Source organism: Myotis daubentonii, chromosome 8 (genome assembly GCF_963259705.1).
Source record: "Myotis daubentonii chromosome 8, mMyoDau2.1, whole genome shotgun sequence".
NCBI lineage: Eukaryota > Metazoa > Chordata > Mammalia > Chiroptera > Vespertilionidae > Myotis > Myotis daubentonii.
The window spans coordinates 66,894,908-66,915,922 of NC_081847.1; the positions used below are offsets into that span (position 1 = coordinate 66,894,908).

General features: G+C 48.9%; 1 protein-coding gene across 1 annotated transcript; it reads left to right on the forward strand.

Annotated features, from left to right (window-relative positions):
• Window positions 1-671: 671 nt before the first annotated feature.
• On the forward strand, window positions 672-19,449 carry MCM2 (minichromosome maintenance complex component 2). Its single transcript, XM_059706769.1, has 16 exons — window positions 672-824; window positions 1,837-2,069; window positions 5,767-5,942; window positions 6,054-6,311; window positions 6,417-6,636; window positions 6,931-7,138; window positions 8,278-8,412; window positions 8,724-8,915; window positions 13,458-13,551; window positions 14,454-14,704; window positions 14,817-14,943; window positions 15,538-15,650; window positions 16,554-16,799; window positions 17,578-17,760; window positions 18,004-18,159; window positions 18,628-19,449. The coding sequence occupies exons 1-16, from the start codon at window positions 819-821 to the stop codon at window positions 18,736-18,738; spliced, it is 2,709 nt and encodes a 902-aa protein (XP_059562752.1). The 5' UTR covers window positions 672-818; the 3' UTR covers window positions 18,739-19,449.
• Window positions 19,450-21,015: the final 1,566 nt, after the last annotated feature.

Below are 21,015 nucleotides of genomic sequence, written 5' to 3' on the forward strand. Positions count from 1 at the left end.
TGCAGGCTACATCTTTACAACAGTCGTTCTTTCACTTGGAACATCCCTGCATTTTGCTCCTCTCAGTGAGGATAACTCCTACAGTAACATCAGAAGTGACTTCCTGCCCAGCTGGTGTGGTTCAGTGCTTGAGCCTCAACCCATGAACCAAGAGGTCGCTGGTTCCATTCCAGCGAGGGCACATGCGGGGGGTTGAGAGCTCCATCCCCAGTAGAGGGAGTGCAGGAGGCAGCTGACCAATGATTCACTCTCATCATTGATCTCTCTCTCTCTCTCCCCTCCCTCTCTCTAAAGTCAATAAAAACATACATACACACACACACACACACAGTGGCTTCCTACAATTCCGGAGAGTTTAGGTGCTTTGAAGTGTTCAGCTCGAGAGCTTTCGGAGAAGCTGAAACGGATTTTCCACCCAGAAGACAGTTAAGACCTCAAAAAACAAAGCTCTGAACTTCAGTTGCCTCATCTATAAAACGGCTTGGTCACGCAGCCAGCAGTTGGGGCGGGTCCCCATTGCCTGCCCCCGCAACTTCAGCTCCCAAACTGCTGCTCAGGGCAGTGCTGGGAACCGGCCACGCAAGGCTCAGCTGGTGGCGGGGCTTCCAGCGTCATCGGCCCGGCCCGTCCAGGCGTCGTGGGCGGGGCCTCCGGGCGTCGTGGGCGTGGCCGCCCCCTGCGCGCCCGCTGGTCACAAATAGACGCCGACGTCATGACGTCATGTTTCCTCAGACGCCTCCCGGGGTGGCGGGTCACGTGAACTACTTTTCGCGGGAAAACTGTTTTGCTGGCGGAGCGGAGAGGAGCGCGGCGCTAAGATGGCGGTGAGCGGGCGGGCGTGGGGCTTGCGGGTGGTCCCCGCGGCTCACACGTCAGTACCCCCTGGGGCGCGGGCAGGGGGGGGCGCGGGCCAGCAGCAGGGACGACTCTGGGGGATGCGGCGCAGCGCACTTCTAGTCCTTGCCCTCCTTGGGCTTATGCCCGGCCATGGCCCCCACCCCCCGCCGCCGGGGGTCGGTCCTTCGGATGAGGTTGGGCTCGGGTTTGGAGCTGATTTCTCGGGGTTTGCAAAGCCAGCGGGCGCGCACCGCTCGAGGCCGGGTGATGCTGCCTCCCGTCCCAGCCTGGGGGCGTTGGGCTCGCCTAGCGGGGCGCAGCCTGCCAGACCCCTGTCGCCTGCTCACTCCGCACGTGCTGGCTGGGCCCCCTCTCTGTGCCTGGCATTGGGGAGTAACACAAGACAAACCAGGTCCCGCAACTTCGTGCCCTTCTTATTGTAATATTTTTTGTGTCTTTGTCTTGTTCATTTTTTGACCCTTCCACTAGTCTGTGAGCATCAAGACCTCTTACATTTTGTTTAGTTTTTAATAAATCTTTATTGTTGGAAGTATTACAAATGCCCCCTTTTATCCCCCATTGACCCCCTCCAGCCAGCACCCGCCCCAGGCCCAGGTCTTCACCACCCTAATGTCCGGGTCCACGGGAGATCCCTAATACTTTGGTTGCTCTTGTATGGAAGTGCCTGGCGCAATGTGGGTTCTCAAATGGGTGGGAATGCTTGCTTATGGGGAGGAATAGACGATAAACAGGGACAAATGAGGTATCCTCGGAGAAAACACTGTTGTGAGCGACCCGATGTTGGGGGAAGTGATCTTTGAGCTGGTTCCGGTGTGTCAAGCCATTGGTTCAGCTCAGGAGAGCTTTCCATGTAAAGGAAACAGCAAATGCAGCCTTGAGGCTGGAAGGGATTTGGTGTGGAGGACAGGATCACTGTAAGGAGGCCACCTTACCATAGGAAGCTAAGTCAGCCCTCATCTTCTTGGTCTTCCCTTGCAGGAATCATCTGAATCCTTCACCGTGGCCTCCAGCCCGGCCCGCCGTCGGCAAAGCAACGATCCTCTCACCTCCAGCCCTGGGCGAAGCTCCCGGCGCACAGATGCCCTGACCTCCAGCCCTGGTCGTGACCTTCCTCCCTTTGAGGATGAGTCTGAGGGGCTGTTAGGCACAGAGGCACCCCTAGAGGAAGAAGAAGAGGATGGAGAGGAACTTATTGGAGATGGCATGGAGAGGTACTTTCATTCAAGGCCCTGCACTCCACAGATGGTTCTGTAGAGCGCCCATTGTGCGTCCGTGACCTTGCTTTTGAGAGCATGTTGGTTCAGGGTCTGGGGGGAGACAAACAGCTTCTTGGGGCCACAGTGTTGGTCTTTGTAACTTGCTGTATCTAAGACTGCACCTAAGGACAGGATAAGCCCCAGCTCCATGAGATGTGTGGCCCCAGGAGATATAAGGGCTCTCTAACCTGGAGGACCATACCAGGGATGTCAACTGGGAAGGACAGGAAGCAGGCAGCTGAGTGTTTTTCTGCAACTTCAGAGAAACAGACTAGGGGGTGGCGGGTGCTGATTAATCAAGATTTAGATTCGAATCAGCAAACATTTATTGTGCCTAATCTGCACCAGGCCCTGTGTTATATACTTTCACACTTATTAGTAAACATATAAACCTGTATTAAAGGTTATTGAGGCTTAATGCTAACACAGTGGAGTAAGCTTTGCGAGAAAGCAGGATTAGGTGTCTACTGCCTTATCCCATACTTACAACTGGGACTTGGTAGGTGCATCAGTAGTAGAATTACATTACTACCCAGGAGCCTCATGAACAGTCTCCTCCTGAGACTTGGCGTTCCAGAATTGGTGTGTGTGAGAGGACTGGACAGGCCATCCCACAGTCCACAGGGAATGCTTTGTGAGCCATCCACCAACTGTCAGGGGCACTGTGAACCATTCAGATCTTTGCTTTAAGTGCTGTCATCCCAGACAATCAGGCTGGGTGTGTAGTACATGCCAGACTGGAAGGAATGAGGAGTCTGGGACCATCATCCCTGGACAAGTCCTTGTGTGCTGTGGGGTTGTTCAGGCAGTACACCCCTCCCTCATCCTCTACCCTCTGTTTCCACCTCTCCTTCCTTGCAGAGAACGAGAGGCCCTTTGCAGGGGCCTCTGGATAGAGGTATCTGAGGGCTAGCTGGGCCCAATTAGACTATGCTTTTATGGCTTTTTAATAAACATGTTTACTGAGCTATAATTTGTATATTTTAAATTTACCTGTTGTAAGAATACAATTCAGTGCTTTTTCGTCAATTTCCTGAGTTGGCAACCATGACCACAGTCCAGTTTTAAAACATTTCCTTTTTGGGGACGTTCGTCCCAATAAGACCCCTTGTGCCTATTTACAGTTAATCCTGGTTCCCATCCCCACCCCTAGGCAGCCAATAATCTCCCTAGATTTGCTGCCAATTCTGGCCATTTCGTACAAATGAAATCATAATATATGACTGGATTTTGTGACAGGCTTCTTTCACAGTGTGGTTTTCAAGGTCCATCTGTGTTGTAGTGTGTGTCAGTACTTCATTCCTTTGTGGCTGAATAATGTTCCATTGTATGGACAGACCACATCTTTTTATCCATGACCATTTGATGGACATTTGGGTTCTTTGCACTTTTTGGCACTTAAGAATAATGCTGCTATGAAGTTTTTATGTGAACACAATGTTTTCAGTTCTCTTTGACAGATACCAAGGGGTGGAATTGCTGGGTCATATGATAATTCTATGGTTATTTATTTAGTTCGTTAATCCTCTCCTGAGGATATTTTTTCCATTGATTTTTAGAGAGAGTGGAAGGGAAGGGGAGAGATAAAGAGAGAAACATTGATGTGAGAGAGACACATCGATTGGTCGCCTCCCTTATGCCCTGACGAGGGCCAGGGATGGAGTCTGCAACCGAGGTGTGTGCCCTTGACTGGAATCAAACATGGGACCCTTCAGTCCATAGGCTGACACCCTATCCACTGAGCCAAACCGGCGAGGGCTCTATGGTTAATCTTTTAGGGAACTGCCAGGCTGTTTTCCAAAGCAGCTGCAACATTTCACATTCCCACAAATGGTATATGAGGGTTCCCATTTTTTCCACATTCTTCCCAACACCTGTTGTTTTCTGTTTTTTAAATAGTAGCTATCCTAATGTGTGTGAGGTGGTGTCTCATTCGGATTTTGATGTACATTTCTCTGATTCTTTTTTTTTTTTTTAATATATTTTATTGATTTTTTACAGAGAGGAAGGAAGAGAGATAGAGAGTCAGAAACATCGATCAGCCGCCTTCTGCACATCCCCCAATGGGGATGTGCCCGCAACCCAGTTACATGCCCTTGACCGGAATTGAACCTGGGACCTTTCAGTTCACAGGCCGACACTCTGTCCACTGAGCCAAACCGGTTTCGGCCATTTCTCTGATTCTTAATGATGTGGAACATCTTTTCACATGATTTTTTTAAAAATATATTTTATTGATTTTTTACAGAGAGAAAGGGTGAGGGATAAAGAGTTAGAAACATCGATGAGAGAGAAACATTGACCAGCTGCCTCCTGCACACCTCCTACTGGGGATGTGCCCGCAACCAAGGTACATGCCCTTGACCGGAATCGAACCTGGGACCTTTCAGTCCGCAGGCCAACGCTCTATCCACTGAGCCAAACCAGCTAGGGCTTTAAAGAGTTTTTATACTGGACACAAGTCCTTTTATCAAATATATGATTTGCAAATATTTTCTCAATCTGTAGCTTGTCTTTTTCCTTTTTTTAATGGTGTATTTTGTAGCACAAAAGATTTTAATTTTAATCAAGTCCAGTTTATCAATTTTTTTATGGAATTTTGCTGAAGACGTTTTATGACTTAAAATTCTTGAAGCGTGAGATACGTTTTCCCTGAGAATTTAAGAATTCAGAAACAGATGAGCCCAGAAATTTACCTGTCTCTGGCTTCTGTTTCTAGCATCAGCAGTATACGATTACTTGGTCTGAAAATGTAGTTTGACAGAGTAAAAAACAAGAAGAAAACCCCAAATAGTAGCAGTTGCCCTAATCGCCACTTACTGACAAAAGGGAAAAGTCAAGAGGGTTATCTTGGGAAGGCAGTGTGGCATGGGGAACAAACTTTACGACTTGTAGTTGGATTGTTTTTTGACACCCAACTCTGCTGATCAACTATTGGCAAAAGTCACATTATTCCCTAATGCTCAGTTTGCGCCTATTTTGGATGGAGCAGTGATGTCTACTTCCCGGAATTTGCAGGGAGAGAGGTTCCTTGTTAAGGCATCATTCCCCTTCAGATCGCTGCTAGATGACAGTGTGGAAGATGAGCCCTTGACGGTGTTGGAGAAGCTGAGAGGCTTGCGCCACTGGGCAGGCATATGAGAGAGGCTGGTTTGGCTGATGTCAATAGAAGACCTTCCCAGGACTTGAAGGGGTTTGAGGCTGCATTGTCTGAGGGGGGAAATTCCTGCCCACTCAGGGAGCTGGGGTTGACTCTCTGAAAGCCTTTTTAAGCGTGCTCATTGGCATTAAGTACATTCACATTGTTGTGTGATCATCACCACCATCTCTAGAAATTTTTCATACCAAGCTGAATTGTACATTATTTGCATTTTTGTGATTGGCTTATTTCACTAAGCATAATGTTCTCAAGGTTCATCCATATTGTAGTGTGCGTCAGACTTTCCTTCCTTTTGGAAACTGAGGAGTGTTTCATTGCCTGGATAGGCCACACTTGGTTTATCCATTGGAGATCCTTTTGATCCCTCTGTGTTTCTGGCCTGGAAACTTCAGGCCCAGGCCCAGTTGCTGGGTGGTGTTTTGGTGGTTTTGTTTTCTGGGGTTGTTGTTTTTATATGTGTATATACTAACAGGGTCCATTTGGGGGTCTCAGGGACTACCGTGCCATCCCGGAGCTGGACACCTACGAGGCTGACGGACTGGCCTTGGACGATGAGGATGTAGAGGAGCTGACAGCCAGTCAGAGGGAGGCGGCAGAGCGGGCTATGCGGCAGCGCGATCGTGAGGCTGGCCGGGGCCTGGGCCGCATGCGCCGTGGGCTCTTGTATGGTAGGTTGAGACGTCCACACCCCCAAGGGGACTAGTCCTGCTTTCAGAGCCTCTGGGAGCTGGGAAGGAGTGCTAGGGAAGACCACTCCAGGATGTCCCTTTTGTCCCCAGACAGCGATGAAGAGGAGGAGGATCGCCCCACCCGGAAACGCCGCCATGTGGAGCGGGCCACAGAGGACGGTGAGGAGGACGAGATGATCGAGAGCATCGAGAACCTAGAGGACCTTAAGGGCCACTCTGTGCGCGAGTGGGTGAGCATGGCTGGCCCCCGGCTGGAGATCCACCACCGCTTCAAGAATTTCCTGCGCACCCATGTGGACAGCCATGGCCACAATGTCTTCAAGGAGCGCATCAGCGACATGTGCAAAGGTTTGGCTTCTGTACCCCGGGCCTCTGCTCACCGTGGTCCACCTTGCAGAACTCTCCTGCAGAAAATCGCCTCCTCTGGCTTGACACTGTTTTATTCCCCTCTAGAGAACCGTGAGAGCCTGGTGGTGAACTATGAGGACCTGGCAGCCAGGGAGCATGTCCTGGCATACTTCCTGCCAGAGGCGCCAGCAGAGCTGCTACAGATCTTCGATGAGGCTGCTCTGGAGGTCGTGCTGGCCATGTACCCCAAGTACGACCGCATCACCAGCCACATCCACGTGCGCATCTCCCACCTGCCTCTGGTGGAGGAACTGCGCTCGCTGAGGTGAGCTGAGGACAGGGCATGGGCCGAGGGTCTGGTTCTTGGCACCCTGTGGCTCAGGCATCATTCAAGAGAGCTTTTCAAGGTGGTGGTGTGGGCGGATGGCTGCGGCCAGGGAGAGGCCTCAGCCATGAGTTTGGCTTGCATAGAGTGGGGTACGATGGATCTGGTGGTGTCAGGCCCCAGATTTTCAGGATCTGATGTTGGAATGCTCTCACATGCTGGCCTCACCTCTCCAGAGGGTGCAGGTCAAGCATCGGGGCTCCAGGCCGCTGAGGTACCCTCCCATCTCCACAGGCAGCTGCACCTGAACCAGCTGATCCGTACCAGCGGGGTGGTGACCAGCTGCACAGGTGTCCTGCCCCAGCTCAGCATGGTCAAATACAACTGCAACAAGTGTAGCTTTGTGCTGGGGCCTTTCGCTCAGTCCCAGAACCAGGAGGTGAAGCCTGGCTCCTGTCCTGAGTGCCAGTCAGCTGGCCCCTTTGAGGTCAACATGGAAGAGGTGAGCAAGCACGCAGCACGGGCTGCTGTCTGTCCCTGTCTCGGGTCCCTGGTATGAAGGGCCTGCCTGACATTTTAGGCAGTTTGGAAAACCAGCATGGCAGCAGAGGGAAGCAAGAAGGTATTGTGTGTTAGCCATACTATAGGGCAAAGCACATCTGTCTGGCCAGCCTGTTTAGTTTTGCCCACAAGATGTTTTCAAAAATTCAAGCCAATATTTAAAAATTGATTGATTTTGTTTAAAGCATCAAAGTTGATGGCTTCTTATGAAAAAATGGGAAGATCTGGCTAAACTGGGCCCACTGTTTGCCCAGCTGCTTTCCAGCCCATCACTCACATGGAATGCCTGCAGTCCCATTGGCACTTCCTCTTAATGTTTCTGTACCTGCCTCTGCGTCTTTGGTTGGGGCTCTTGGATTGTAACCACCTTAGACACTATATTCAAGAGACACTGCTCAAAGCCTCTGGGCCTTACGGCCCTAGGCACATTGCATATGTCTTTGTAGTTAACAACTTCACCTATAAAGTCATGGTGCCTGCAGTAGATGCACAGATGTCCTTGTGCCTTGCTGCCCTGAGTGTTGGCTTACTCACCATAGTTGCCTTGCCAGAAAATGCCTGGGAAGTCGTGCTTTTAAAGCTGACGTGTTTAAAAGTCCAAGTATGTCTTGCCTGGTGAGAGACATCTGCAAGACTGTACTTCACCTGAGCCCATGTCTCTGCCCAGGCTTCCCTGCCCTGTCTAACTTTCCTCCTTTATGGATTCCACCTTCACAAAAGTCTCTTGTGTAGGAGCAGAGCTTGAGGTTCCACCCCTAGGGAACTTGAGACAGTAACTAGTAGAGGATTAATAATTATAGCTGGCATTTCTAGAGTATTTTCCAGGTGCCTGGTGAAACACGTAGTCCTCCTCATGCCCTCTAAGGCAGTACTATTACCCTGTCTTGCCAATGAAGAAATTGGCTAGGGTCACCCAGCCAGGAAGTGACTCAAAAGATAGAAGTCAGACATTTTGACTCAGCATCTCTATAAACTGCTGTATTACATGGTCAAGGTCAGACAACATCATTCAGTGCTTGAAAAAGTGTGAAGTGTACCCCACAGGGACAGGTCCCATGACTGTGTGTTTGTCCCTTGCAGACCATCTATCAGAACTACCAGCGCATCCGCATTCAGGAGAGTCCCGGCAAAGTGGCAGCTGGCCGGCTGCCCCGCTCTAAGGATGCTATCCTCCTCGCCGATCTGGTGGACAGCTGCAAGCCAGGAGATGAGATAGTATGTGGCCAGGAGTGGGCTGGGAGGGAACTGAGATGCTAAGGAGATTTGTGGTGGGCTGAGGGAGGGGTTGATGGCAGATGGGGGGAGTGGGATGAGTTCTTGAGTGACCCTTGTACTGGACTAGTTATCTGGAACACTGGGTTGAGGACTAGTTGTGCTTTGGTTTTGTTGAGTTTCTCATCTTGATGTCTGTAGCATGGATGATTTGAAGGAGAAGCAATTGGATGAAGCCAGGTATGGAGGTAGATCCAGCTCCCACTGTGACCCCGGAGCTGGCCCCACTGACCATATGGTCTGCCTTTTCCCAGGAGCTGACCGGCATCTACCACAACAACTACGATGGCTCTCTCAACACTGCCAATGGCTTCCCCGTTTTTGCCACGGTCATCTTAGCCAACCACATAGCCAAGAAGGATAACAAGGTTGCCGTGGGGGAACTGACTGACGAAGATGTGAAGATGATTATCAGCCTCTCCAAGGACCAGCAGATCGGGGAGAAGGCAAGTTGAAGTCTTGCAGGGCTATTGTGCTCTGCAAGGAACCCAGGGGCTCAGTGAGGGTGTTGTGGGTGCACAGGGCTCGCTGCCCTAGCCTTGGCTACTACTCCAGGCTGCCCTGATACCTCAGTCTTTATTTATTTCCAGGTATTGGAAACTGGACTTTCCTTATTTTACTTACAGTGGCAACTCAGTAAACTTGCCTTGATGGGGGTCCCCCACTCCAGGGGGAGAGCATAAATGTTAGTGAGATTGGCCTGAGCCTGTGTCCCCCCCCACCCAGTTAGGGCAGGGTTGTAAGGATTCATCAGGTCATGTGGAGCCCATATGAAATTGAAATGGAAGCAGAGCTATAGCAATAACTTGTCTCGGGTAGGTGTGCCCTGGTGTCAGACGCCTACCCACAGTCTTCTCCAGGAAGAGCGCTGCCGCAGTATGGTTTTGGTTTTTTCATGTAGACCTTGTCACTGAAGGTTGGGATGAAGGGCATTGGCATTGTAGACACAAAGATATAGAATGTTAAATTTCTGTTCACACAAGTCCTCTCCCATTTTACCTGCTTAGGTGTCACCAGCTGCCAAGTTGTAAGTGTTCTCAGGCTCAGACTTCTCAATGTTTTTCCTTCTTTCCTCTCTGCTTCACTCTCCATTTCCTGTTCAGTTTTTAATGCCGAACAGTTTGGCTGTCTCTCTGGTCTCTGCTTTTCTGCTCCTAAAGAACCTCAGTTAACAGTGGTTCTCAACCTTGGCTGCACATTAGAATCACCTGGGAATCTTTTTAAAATCCTGATTTCTGGGCCTCATCCTCTGGAAATTCTGTTTCTTTGTTACTAATGTGGCCCCAACCCATAACAAAGAAACAGGTGAATCAGTTCAGGTCCTAGCGCAGGGGTCCTCAAACTGCGGCCCGCCGAAAACATCCAGCCCGCCAGGTGTTTTTGCCGCTGCTGTCTGTCCTGCTTAGCAGCCTACTTGTCCTGGGTCCGCAGTGCGCATGTGTGAAATGTCTGAGGGACAGTGAACTGGCCCCCTGTTTAAAAAGTTTGAGGACCTCTGTCCTAATGACTTATTTAATGAATGGGATCCTTCTCTTTATAGTCTGTAAACTCCCTGAGGGCAAGGCCAGATCTGATGGCTCACCTCTGCCTGGACCACCTTTCTTAGTCTGCCAAGACTTGGGGAATCCACAGGGGTCGCAGATATTCATCAGCCTCAGAAGGACTTCATGTCTGCCAACATATTCAGTCCTGGAATACCTTCTAGGGTCACGTTCTGGGATCTTGGTGGGAAGTCTGACATGGTCCTTGCCCTCATGGAGCTCATATTTTATCAGGATTTGAAATTTGGCATAATCCTTGGTGTGATCAAATGAACTGCCCCCATCTAAGAGTGAGATGATGGTAGTATCTATTGCAGAGTTGTTACAAAGATTAAACAGATGAACACGTGATGTGCTAGCTGTGGACTACTCAGCAGCTAGCTGTTACTAATACAGGTTCTTAAAAAGTTGAACTGGATACAAAAACTAGGTGGAGGTGCCAGCATGGTGTGTGGAAAGCATAAAGGACCAGTAGGAAGGTAAGCATAGCCTTGGGCCTGGCACCTCAGTTGGTCCCTCGCATTGTCTCCTGTTCACAGCAGGCATGCAGCTGGGTATTCTGAAGAGTGACGGGTTAGTGCACGCAGAGAGTTAAGAGCATGAGCTTGAGGTTAAGTGAAATAATTCATGGGAAGCACTGTGATATTTCCTGTCAGGTCTAGGTTTGAATTTACCCTTCTTATCAGCTTAAGTTGGCCTGTTACTTTCCAAGAGTCACTGGGTCAGCCACAGGGCATGGTGGGCAGTGTAGGCAATAACACAGTTGCCCCTTCCCCTACTGCCCTAAAGGGAGGCAGGGGGTGTCCGCTTGGGAACCTGCCATACACAGCAAGCAGGTTCCAGGCTGCTCCTCCTGGTCCTGGAGGGGAGACACGAGTTCATGCTGCAAGACTGCCCGCTGCAAAAACAGCTCTGAGTAGCGGTCCGGATAAAGAGTTAGGACTGATGGCACACGGTGTGTAGGAGGATAGGGAAGCTGGGGCAGAGTATCTTCCAATATCCCCAATGCAGATGAGGGTTTAATAAACAAATTGTTATATGTACCCAGTACTGAGCATCTGCTTGGCACTGTTTAGGTAATTTCCAGATAGTAACAATGATCCTATAATCTAGATGTATCCGCGTCCATTTTAATGATGAATAAACTAAGGCACAAGAGTTTAAATGAGTCACCCACGTCACATAGCTAACAAATGGCAGAGCCAGGATTTCTACCCAGGCAGTCTGGCTTCAGAGACTCCCAGTGACTGCACCCTGCTCCCTCCATACAGTAGCCAGAGTTTTCGGAGGATGCATGTGTACTTGGTAATTGTCAGTTCTGTGGGGTACCCTAGCACAGGTCCTGATCTATATTTTAAAACGTTATTACAGAAGTTTTCAGTTGTGTATATGGAATGGTATAGTGAACCCTTATACACCCCTCACTCAGCTTCACCAGTTGTCCCAGTCTGGCCAAGCTTGTTTCCTCTGTACTTGCACCCCCTCTCAAGTATTTCCAAGGAAATGCCAGCATTTTATCTGTAACTATATTAGCATGTGTCTCTAAAAGACTCTACTAAAACCTAATCACAATACCATCATCACACTTAAAAATACTTAGCAATTCCCTTCTATCAGTTATTTGGTTGGTGTTGGCATTTCCATGATTATAAAGTTGTAGGTTTTATGTCGTTGAGGTTTCTGTGCTATGATTATTGCAGACTCCTGCTCCAGAACTGGAATCAGCTATTTCCCCAAACAGCCCTGTGGGAAATATTCTTTCCTTTCAGTGGGAAACAGTATTTGGAGACGTCTGCCTCTAGATGCACTAGACCAGGACCACTGTGAGCCACTAATATTAACAGTGCTAACAGCCTCTGCTTGGACTGGGTATTGCAGTAAATTTTAGGGTCAGAGAAAGAACCAAAAAAGGTGCAGTGTTGTGGAAACAGACCTCTACTCCTAGCTAGTAAAATCGTGGCAGGAGGCCTTACTGGCACCAGCACCACTGGTACCAGCAGATCCTGTTTCCAGGAGGTCCTGCGGTCACACGGCCCTGGCTCTGGTGGAGAGAGGCCATACACGGAATAGATGGCTGACCCCGAGCGCCAGTTCCCAGAAACGGATTTCCCTCATCTCCGTGCTTTCAGGGAAGCCGGAGGGAGTAACTCTTCCACTTGGCTGTGGCTGAGACCTGACAGCTGGATCCAGCACTGTGGGGGTGGGTCTCCCTCAGCACGTCTAGTGCTGATTTCCCGACAGCCTCATCCCGGGGCCTGGTGCTTCCCACGCCGCGCAGTCTGGCTTGTGAGGACACCGTGCTTTGCAGAGGGTGGAAAGGTTGAGAATAGTGAAGCCACAGCCATGCACAGGTGGAAGCTGACTCCTATCAGCAAGATGTGTCTCTAATGTCTCCTTTCATCTTAACATTCAGCAGATTTTGCATTCTCTCTCTCTCTCTCTCTCTCTCTCTCTCTCTCTCTCTCTCTCTCTCTCACACACACACACACACACACACACACACACACACTGATGGGAAATGTTTCAGTTTCAGTGACTCACCGGTTGAAATGACCTGAATTCCTGGTGGCTGCGTCTCCCTGATGCTCTGTATTTATATGTTTCAGTGCATCACCTGTATGTTGCATTGTGTGCTTATCACCCAAAGTTCAGTCTCCTTCCAACACCGTATATTTGACCACCTTTACCTTCTTCAACCTCCCCTTACCCCCCTCCCGTTGGTAACATCATTCTGTTGTCTGTGTCATTGAGTTTTCTTTGATTGTTTTGTGTGTTCATTTGTTGCTTTCTGTTTTATATCCCACATCTGAGTGAAATCTTATGGTTCTTCACTTTTTCTGACTTATTTTGCTTAGCATGATATTCTTAAGATGCACCCATGTTGTCTCAAATGGCAGTATTTCATCCTTTCTTATGGCTGATTTGTATTCATTCCATTGTATATATCTACCACATCTTCTTCATTCATTCATCCATTGAAGGACACTTAACACTGTTTCCATGCCAGATCTGGCTTTGTATTGTATTGTATTGTATTGTATTGTATTGTATTGTATTGTATTGTATTGTATTGTATTTCTCCATCACAGGCTGACCACAGAGCTTATGTGAGGTATCTTCCTGCTGTCAGAACCTGGGTTTTGTCTCCTTTCTGCTCTTGATCTGCAACCTTGGGGTAGTCTTTTTTAAAGTAGGACAACATAAAGGGGTCTGACCAAAGTTGTTTTCAGCATTAAATTCTGTGATTCTCAGGAAGAGCCAACCTAACAAGGCCCATAGTCATAAGGTCGGGCTTAAGGCCAGACCTGGTGGGATCGAAGCAGCTGTAGTGTGTGGGTGCTTTGGGGCTGGAGCTTCTCCATCCCCTAAGACTGGAACAGGGTGGTTATCTGCCCAGACTCCAGAGCAGAGGTCCTATTCCCATGGCTCGCTCCCTTCCTTCTTCAGATCTTTGCCAGTATTGCTCCCTCCATCTACGGGCACGAAGACATCAAGAGAGGCCTGGCGCTGGCTCTGTTTGGAGGGGAGCCCAAAAACCCAGGTGAGCAGCCTCTGCGGGGAATTTGGTAGGAGCCAGAGTCTAGATACCAGACAAGGCAGGACTGTATTTAGAGCTTGCTAAGAGGTGGCTCGGTCACCACAGGGGGAACACAGCCCAGGGCATGGCATCTTGGGCATCACAGTGTCCCTAGCTCTACCATTGCCTTCCTTTGTGAGGAGCAAATTCATCTTTGCTTCACTCCTGTTTTTAAAACTTTATCTTTTAAAAAGTTGTTTTAACTTAAAAATATATGTATTTTTACTTATATTACATCTTCTTCGTAAATAGAAGTTAGAGAAAGGCCAAAGTCACTGTCGACGACCCTTTTCAATCCTAGTTCCCTCCCTGTAGGTCTCTCTTCTGGTCTTTGTGGTTTGTGCACACCCAGACCTTTCTGTGGCTATTCATAGGTTTAACACACGTACTTAGAAAACACGGGATTTCACACAAAAATGCATGTTTCTCCTTACAGTTCCTGTATGTGTGTATAAGTGAGTATGCATAAAGGATCCATCTTACTTTTTCTCACTCAAGAAACACATCTTTGGTATCTTTTGGTATTAGTGCATACCGAGCAAGTTCATTCTTTTAAATTACTGTATGTAATTTAAATTAAATCATGGTCCATATAGCATAATGTATTTGGTTATCTTTCTAGTTAGAGAATATTTACGTTGCTTCCAGTTTTTTACATTTACAAAGAACATTTATATACACCTCCTATGTACCCATTTTTCTGGGTTCATTGCTCAGTAGTGGCATTGCTGACCCTAGGGTATTGCATCCCTTTCTGGAGAGAATATTTCATTGTCATTCATAATAGGCTAAGAAATTGGAGATAAACCCTTTACCCCTTACCTTCCTTTCGTCTCCACTCCCTCTCCTCCCATCCTTGCCTGCAGGGGGCAAGCACAAGGTGCGAGGTGACATCAATGTGCTCTTGTGCGGAGATCCTGGCACAGCCAAGTCTCAGTTCCTCAAATATGTTGAAAAAGTGTCTAGCCGTGCCATCTTCACCACCGGCCAGGGTGCTTCAGCTGTGGGGCTCACAGCATATGTCCAGCGGCACCCCGTCAGTAGGGAGTGGACCTTAGAAGCTGGAGCCCTGGTTCTTGCTGACCGAGGAGTATGTCTCATCGATGAATTTGACAAGGTGGGTTCTGGACCTTGTGGGTGATGGATTCAGGGTGTGTTGGCTTAGCCCACAGTGGAGGATAAGTGTTAATGAGGCATATCACGGAGAATCGTGCATTCGACTCCTGCAGATGAATGACCAGGACAGAACCAGCATTCATGAAGCCATGGAACAGCAGAGTATCTCCATCTCGAAGGCTGGCATCGTTACCTCACTACAGGCTCGCTGCACCGTCATTGCCGCTGCCAACCCCATAGGTACACCAGGCACACTAGCTGGCAGGGCTCAGGGCCTGCTAAAGGGGACAAGACCCAGAGAGACCCTGCCTTTGGGAATCAGGAGCCCACAGCACCCCTCCTTCAGTCCCAGATCTGGGTTAGGAATTATGCAACAAACGGCGATTCTTTCTTGCCTGGCCTGCCAGAGCGGGAAGTGATGTGCCTGCGTTTTTGTTGAGCCATGTTCTCAGAACCACCATGGCCATTCTTAGAACACCTGAGAGAAGAATCTAGGTCATTATCTAAGTGTGGGTGGAGTGGTTGCTAAACCCAGCCAGCAAGTGCTTAGAGAGCCCGGCACCCTCGCCTGCCTGGTTGGCTGTTCCTGCCAGGAGACAGGTATGCTTTCCGTCCGAGGCGATTTCAGGCTGTGGCTCGGGGAAAGCCTCTTCTGTCTCTTGTCCAGACCGCCTCAGACAGCAGGCGCTGAATCTCCACCCTCTCCCAGTTCCTCTGCTGAAGTGCTCTTCCCCTCTGTCACTGAAGCAACCCGGGGTTGGAGAGCACTTTCTGTGGCTCAAGAAGAGAAGATGTGCGGGAGCATGAACCCTGATAGCTTCCTTTGTGTTACAGGGGGCCGCTATGACCCCTCCCTGACCTTCTCAGAAAACGTGGACCTCACGGAGCCTATCATTTCCCGCTTCGACATCCTGTGTGTGGTGCGGGACACAGTGGACCCAGTCCAGGTACACAACCACCTGTCCCAGGTTCCATGCAGTAAGTTCTGGGAACCTCCAAGAGGCTTGGGGCCTATGGTGTGCCAGGCGTGAGGAAAGGGGGCACCACATGGACCTTGGTGTGTTTTCCACTCTTGTTCTCATATCCAGAAGTCAACTTTGATTTCTCTTTCCTTCACTGGTCCACTTCCCAGCTGTCCATCCAACACAGTCCACAGTCTGCCACCAAGTTCTATTGGTCCCACTGCCTGAGTTCACTTGCTGCTTCTCTTGCTCTCATTGAAGTACTGTGGTGTCTGGTGGTTAGTCTCCTGGCTTCCACTCATGCCCAATTTAGACCTCCAGTTAGAAGCCAGCCTGTCTTTTGAAAGCATAAGTCAGGTCATGCCTTTCCTTCTTAAGAACCTGCTAGCAGCTTTCCCTGTAACTCTCAGAGAATCCACCATCCTTGCTGTGGCTGCCTGCCTAAGAGATCTCTGCACTTATCTCTTCTTCGTTTCCTCACTTCATCCACACCTTAAAGATGCCAGAGCTTCCAACTTGCTTTTTCCTTCCTGGAATGGTCTTCTCTGGCACTGTCAGATGACAGAGCTATTCTAGCAGCCTCACCTGGAGAAGCCTTCTCAGGCCCTCACACACTACCTTACTTCTCTTAGCACATGTTACTTTCTGTAATTAATTTAAAAACTGTCTTTTATACCCTCCCTGTGAGGTGAGCTCCATGAGAGCTCAGTCACATTTACCAGTGGACCCTGGTACCTGGAGCTGCCTAGCACATAGTAGGCCTGGGATATAAGTGTTGAGAGAACATTTTTCTGAAGCATATCAGCTTGCACTTCTTCCAGCTAGCTGACTTCTCCCAGCCAGGCCACGAGACTCCCCTGCAACCTGCCCTCTTCCATCTTGTCTTAGGATGAGATGCTGGCCCGTTTCGTGGTCGGCAGCCACGTCAGACACCACCCTAGTAACAAGGAGGAGGAGAGGCTGGGCAGCACCCCAGAACCCACCATGCCCAACACATTCGGCGTGGAGCCTCTGCCGCAGGATGTCCTGAAGAAGTACATCATCTATGCCAAGGAGAAGGTCCACCCAAAGCTCAATCAGATGGACCAGGACAAGGTGGCCAAGATGTACAGCGACCTGAGGAAAGAATCCATGGTGCGGCCCTGGGAGCCAGAGGGCTGGGTGGGGTGGGGTGGGGTGGGGCAGGAGTAGGTAGCAGCTTTCTCATCCTCTAGTCAGTTAATCCAAAAAGTGCTAAAGCAGGAAGGCTTTTTAAAGGAAACTTACATACCTTATACCTGAAGTGTGTTGTTTCAGATGGCCCTTATGTGTGCGTGCATTTGTCTCTGTGGGTATAGGACCAAGGTGTTTTGACGGCCACTGATTAAGTTCCATGTTGACTTTGCATAAATCTCACCCAAATCATCAGGTGCTCTGAACTGGTTTCGGTTCTCTGATGGTAGGATGAAGATTTAAGGCAGCATGCAAGCATTTAGAATACAGAATTCTTGTAGATTGGTCCTTCTCACACGCCTAATCAAGATCACAACTCTTTTTTTTTTTTAACCTTTTCATCAAGTCTTAGAGCATTCAACTTAGTTTTCATAGAAACAACAGCTTATTTTTTCTACATTGTACATGACAGTAGCAAGGACAGCTGGCCACAAGTATAACAGATTCTGGGATGCATGTAAGTGAACGGTTGGGGGCAAAATGTGCGGGTGTGATAGTGGCAGGCCATAGCATAGGCATCCACTGGGCACTACCACACTTCAAGGAGGAATAGAAAGTGAGCTCACCTGCTGGCTCTGTGGAGCACTTCTGCCATAGGGCAGTCAGATGTGCCCTCTGGGTGTGGGCTTTTGGCATTGCCACTGTTGTTTCCTTGGCCTCTCTTCTGCCTGAGAAAATCTGATGCTATCCTCCTCTCCAGGCCACAGGCAGCATCCCCATCACAGTGCGACACATCGAGTCCATGATCCGCATGGCAGAGGCCCACGCGCGCATCCACCTGCGGGACTATGTGATAGAGGACGATGTCAACATGGCCATCCGAGTGATGCTGGAGAGCTTCATCGACACGCAGAAGTTCAGTGTCATGCGCAGCATGCGGAAGGTGGGTGTGCACTGAGGTGGGGTTCCTTAGGAGCTCAGGGTCAGCTTAGCACAGGAGGGAGGCCACATGGGCATCTCGAGACACTGGCCTGGCACTGGCTTTGCTGTGCTGCCTGGCAGCAGAAGGCCCTGGCTGCTCTTGCCGGTGGTGAAGGAGCATGGTGGGAGTGGGATGACCATATCCTTTAGTTCTGAGTATCCTGGTAGGGACGGATGGTGATTTTTTTGCTCTTGTCTCATGCAGACCTTTGCCCGCTACCTTTCATTCCGGCGTGATAACAATGAGCTGTTGCTCTTCATACTGAAGCAGTTAGTGGCAGAGCAGGTGACTTATCAACGCAACCGCTTTGGGGCCCAGCAGGACACTATTGAAGTGCCTGAGAAGGACTTGGTGGACAAGGTATGGGCACAGATGGGAGGGGAGGGCAGGGTTGGCTATCTGGGGAGCTGTCGGTCATCTTTGGGGGCAGAAGGTCCTTGCTCTGTCAGTGAGTGGGTGGGCCTCGGGTGAAAGCCATTTATTGGGTGTTTGTAATGTGCTGAGTACTGTTCCGTACGTTTATAATCTTGACAGCAGCCAAAAGAGGTAAGTCCTGTCACTGTTATCTCATCCTACAGAGGAGACATCACAGGGCACTGAGTAGCTCTCCTGAGCCCACCGGCAGTTGACAGAGCGAAGATGGCAAGCCTGTGTCTAGCTTCAGACCCTGACACAGCCAGCCTCTGCCCTGGTTGACTTTCCCTATAATGGAGATGGGAGGCCTTCCCAGCCTGCGGTGAACGGGCCTTAGAAAGCGAACTGAACCCAAGGCTACTTGGGCATTCTGGAATCCATTCCCACGGCTCACTTGACTTTTTCTCCTTTTAGGCCCGCCAGATCAACATCCACAACCTCTCTGCCTTTTACGACAGTGAGCTTTTTCGGATGAACAAGTTCAGCCATGACGTGAAGCAGAAGATAATCCTCCAGCAGTTCTGAGCCTCTACAGCAGCTTCCTCTTTCTGGCTGGGAAGTCTTTCCATGCTCACATCACCCCATGCTTCAAGGATACAAAACCCAAGTGCAGGGAACACAGAGTGTGGTGGGGCCAGGTCTGGCAGCTGAACTATCTGGCTTCCCCAGGCTGCTGGGCTTGGGTTGTGGCTGGGAATGTTATTTATTTCTTAAGCTTCTTTTCTGCTTCTCTCACCATCTTAGGTGGGCATGCTTTGCCAGTATTTCTTTTTCAACTGCCCAGTAACCCACCATTTATGGGAGGTCTACCTCCACTTCATCCTGGACCGAGTCTAGTGTGTTCAAGATACAGCCTTTTAGATGGCTAAGCATAGAAGGGTTTTCTTGGCTTGAGTTCTATATCCTGGATGCTTTGGCCACTTTGGCTAAAGAGCAAGTTCAAGTTATAGGTAGTGTTCTTCTGAACTTTGTCCTGCACACCTAGGCTTCTGTGAGTGGAGAAATCGTGTGGGTAGGAAAGTACCCCAACCCCTCTACCCTCTGTGACGACACAGCTTGGTTTCCTGCAGGAGAAAGGGTCAGAGGGGTTGATATGCTAATGAGGACCACTGGTCATACCGCTTAGTCTTGCTGTGTTAATCATTTTTCTCCTACCTAATCATTTCCCCGTTTTCTCGTTTGTACATTTAATTTGTTTCTGTGGTTTAAGTTTTTAATAAAATCTAAATACTTTGATCCGTTGGTCTCAATTCTGTCTTCATATAATAGCCTGTGCTGAAACACAACTGAGCCTAGATGTTATCTCTAGTTTGACCAAAACTGTGTCTCTGGTCAATAGACCAGAGGCTTTTTTTTTTGGAATCCTCACCCAAGGATATATTTTTATTGATTTTTAGAGAGAAAGAGACATCAATGTGATAGAGTAACATCAACCAGTTGCCTCCTGACCGAGGATCAAACCTAGGTATGTGCCCTGACCAGGAATTAAACCTGAAACCTCTTGGTGCATGGGAAGACGCTCCAACCCACTGAGCCACCTGGCCAGCACAGACCCAAGGCTTTGTTCCTGATGATGGACCAGAACCTCATTGATATGGACCAGAACCTCACTGTCCTGAGAGCTTAATGCTTAAGGGAGTGGTCATGCAAGGAGGAGACAGGTGAGTCAGGATGATGAATGAGGCCAGTTTGAATCAGCTTTCTGTCTGTTTCCCCATTCCACTTGCCAACGAATGTTCTTCTTACTGTCCTGCCTCACCTAGAGAGTGTGAGATGCGCTACCCTCCCTGAACATGGATGTGTTCTTGTCCACCCACCCAGAAGCTCTCCAAAGCCCTTTAGTTAGGGCTGTTTCATAGAGTCTTCATTAGGTAGACATGATAATTAAATCATTGGCCATTAGTGATGAGCTCAACCTCCAAACCCTCTCTCCTCCCCAGAGGTCAGGGGCTGAAGCTAAAAGCTCCAACCCTCCAATCACAAGGTTGGTTCCCCTGGCAACCAGGCTCCATCCTTAGGGGCTTTCCTAAAGTCACCTCCTTAACGTAAATTCAGGTGTGGTTGAAAGGGGTTTGTTATGAATAACAAGCCACATCAGCATTACTACTCCAAAGCTGGTTCAGGAACCATGATAAAACCCAAATGTTACAGCAAAAGATGATTCTATGGTTCTTAACACTTAGGAAATTGCAAGGGTGTTAGGAGTTCTGACAAGGAGCTGAGACAAAAACCAAAATACACATTTCTGATTCATAATATCACACAGGCCTAATAAGGCCTCACATCTGATTGTCGTAGACAGCTCTTGAAGGTTGTAAGCAGGAAAGAAACACAGTCCAACGTATTTAATAGATGATCCCATCTGGTTACTGTAACTTGTACTGAAGAGAGAAAAGAAGAGTTGAGTGGACTCTGTGGTGTAGTCTAGAGATGGTGGTGGTCTGGACTCGGGTTGGGGAAAGTGGAAATACTTTAGATTAGTTATAGCGATGAGCTCGGCGTGTCAGCATTTTGAAAAACCCTAACTTAACTCTGGTGCTGTGTCACATATAGAAATTTTTTGATATTTGCAACCATAGTAAAACAAAGACTTATATTTTTGATATTTATTTTATATATTTAAATGCCATTTAACAAAGAAAAATCAACCAAAAAAATGAGTTCGCGTGTCACCTCTGACACGCGTGTCATAGGTTCGCCATCACTGCTTTAGATATATTCTGCAGGTAGGTTAGACAAGATTTAGTGATGAATGAGCAGTGGGAGAAAAGAAGAAACCATGGATGATGACCAGTTTCTAGC

Coding starts and splice junctions, on each gene's coding strand:
- MCM2 (XM_059706769.1), top strand. Junction 13,552..14,453: donor AGGGGAGCCCAAAAACCCAG/GTGAGCAGCCTC, acceptor CCTTGCCTGCAG/GGGGCAAGCACAAGGTGCGA. Junction 15,651..16,553: donor ACACAGTGGACCCAGTCCAG/GTACACAACCAC, acceptor ATCTTGTCTTAG/GATGAGATGCTGGCCCGTTT.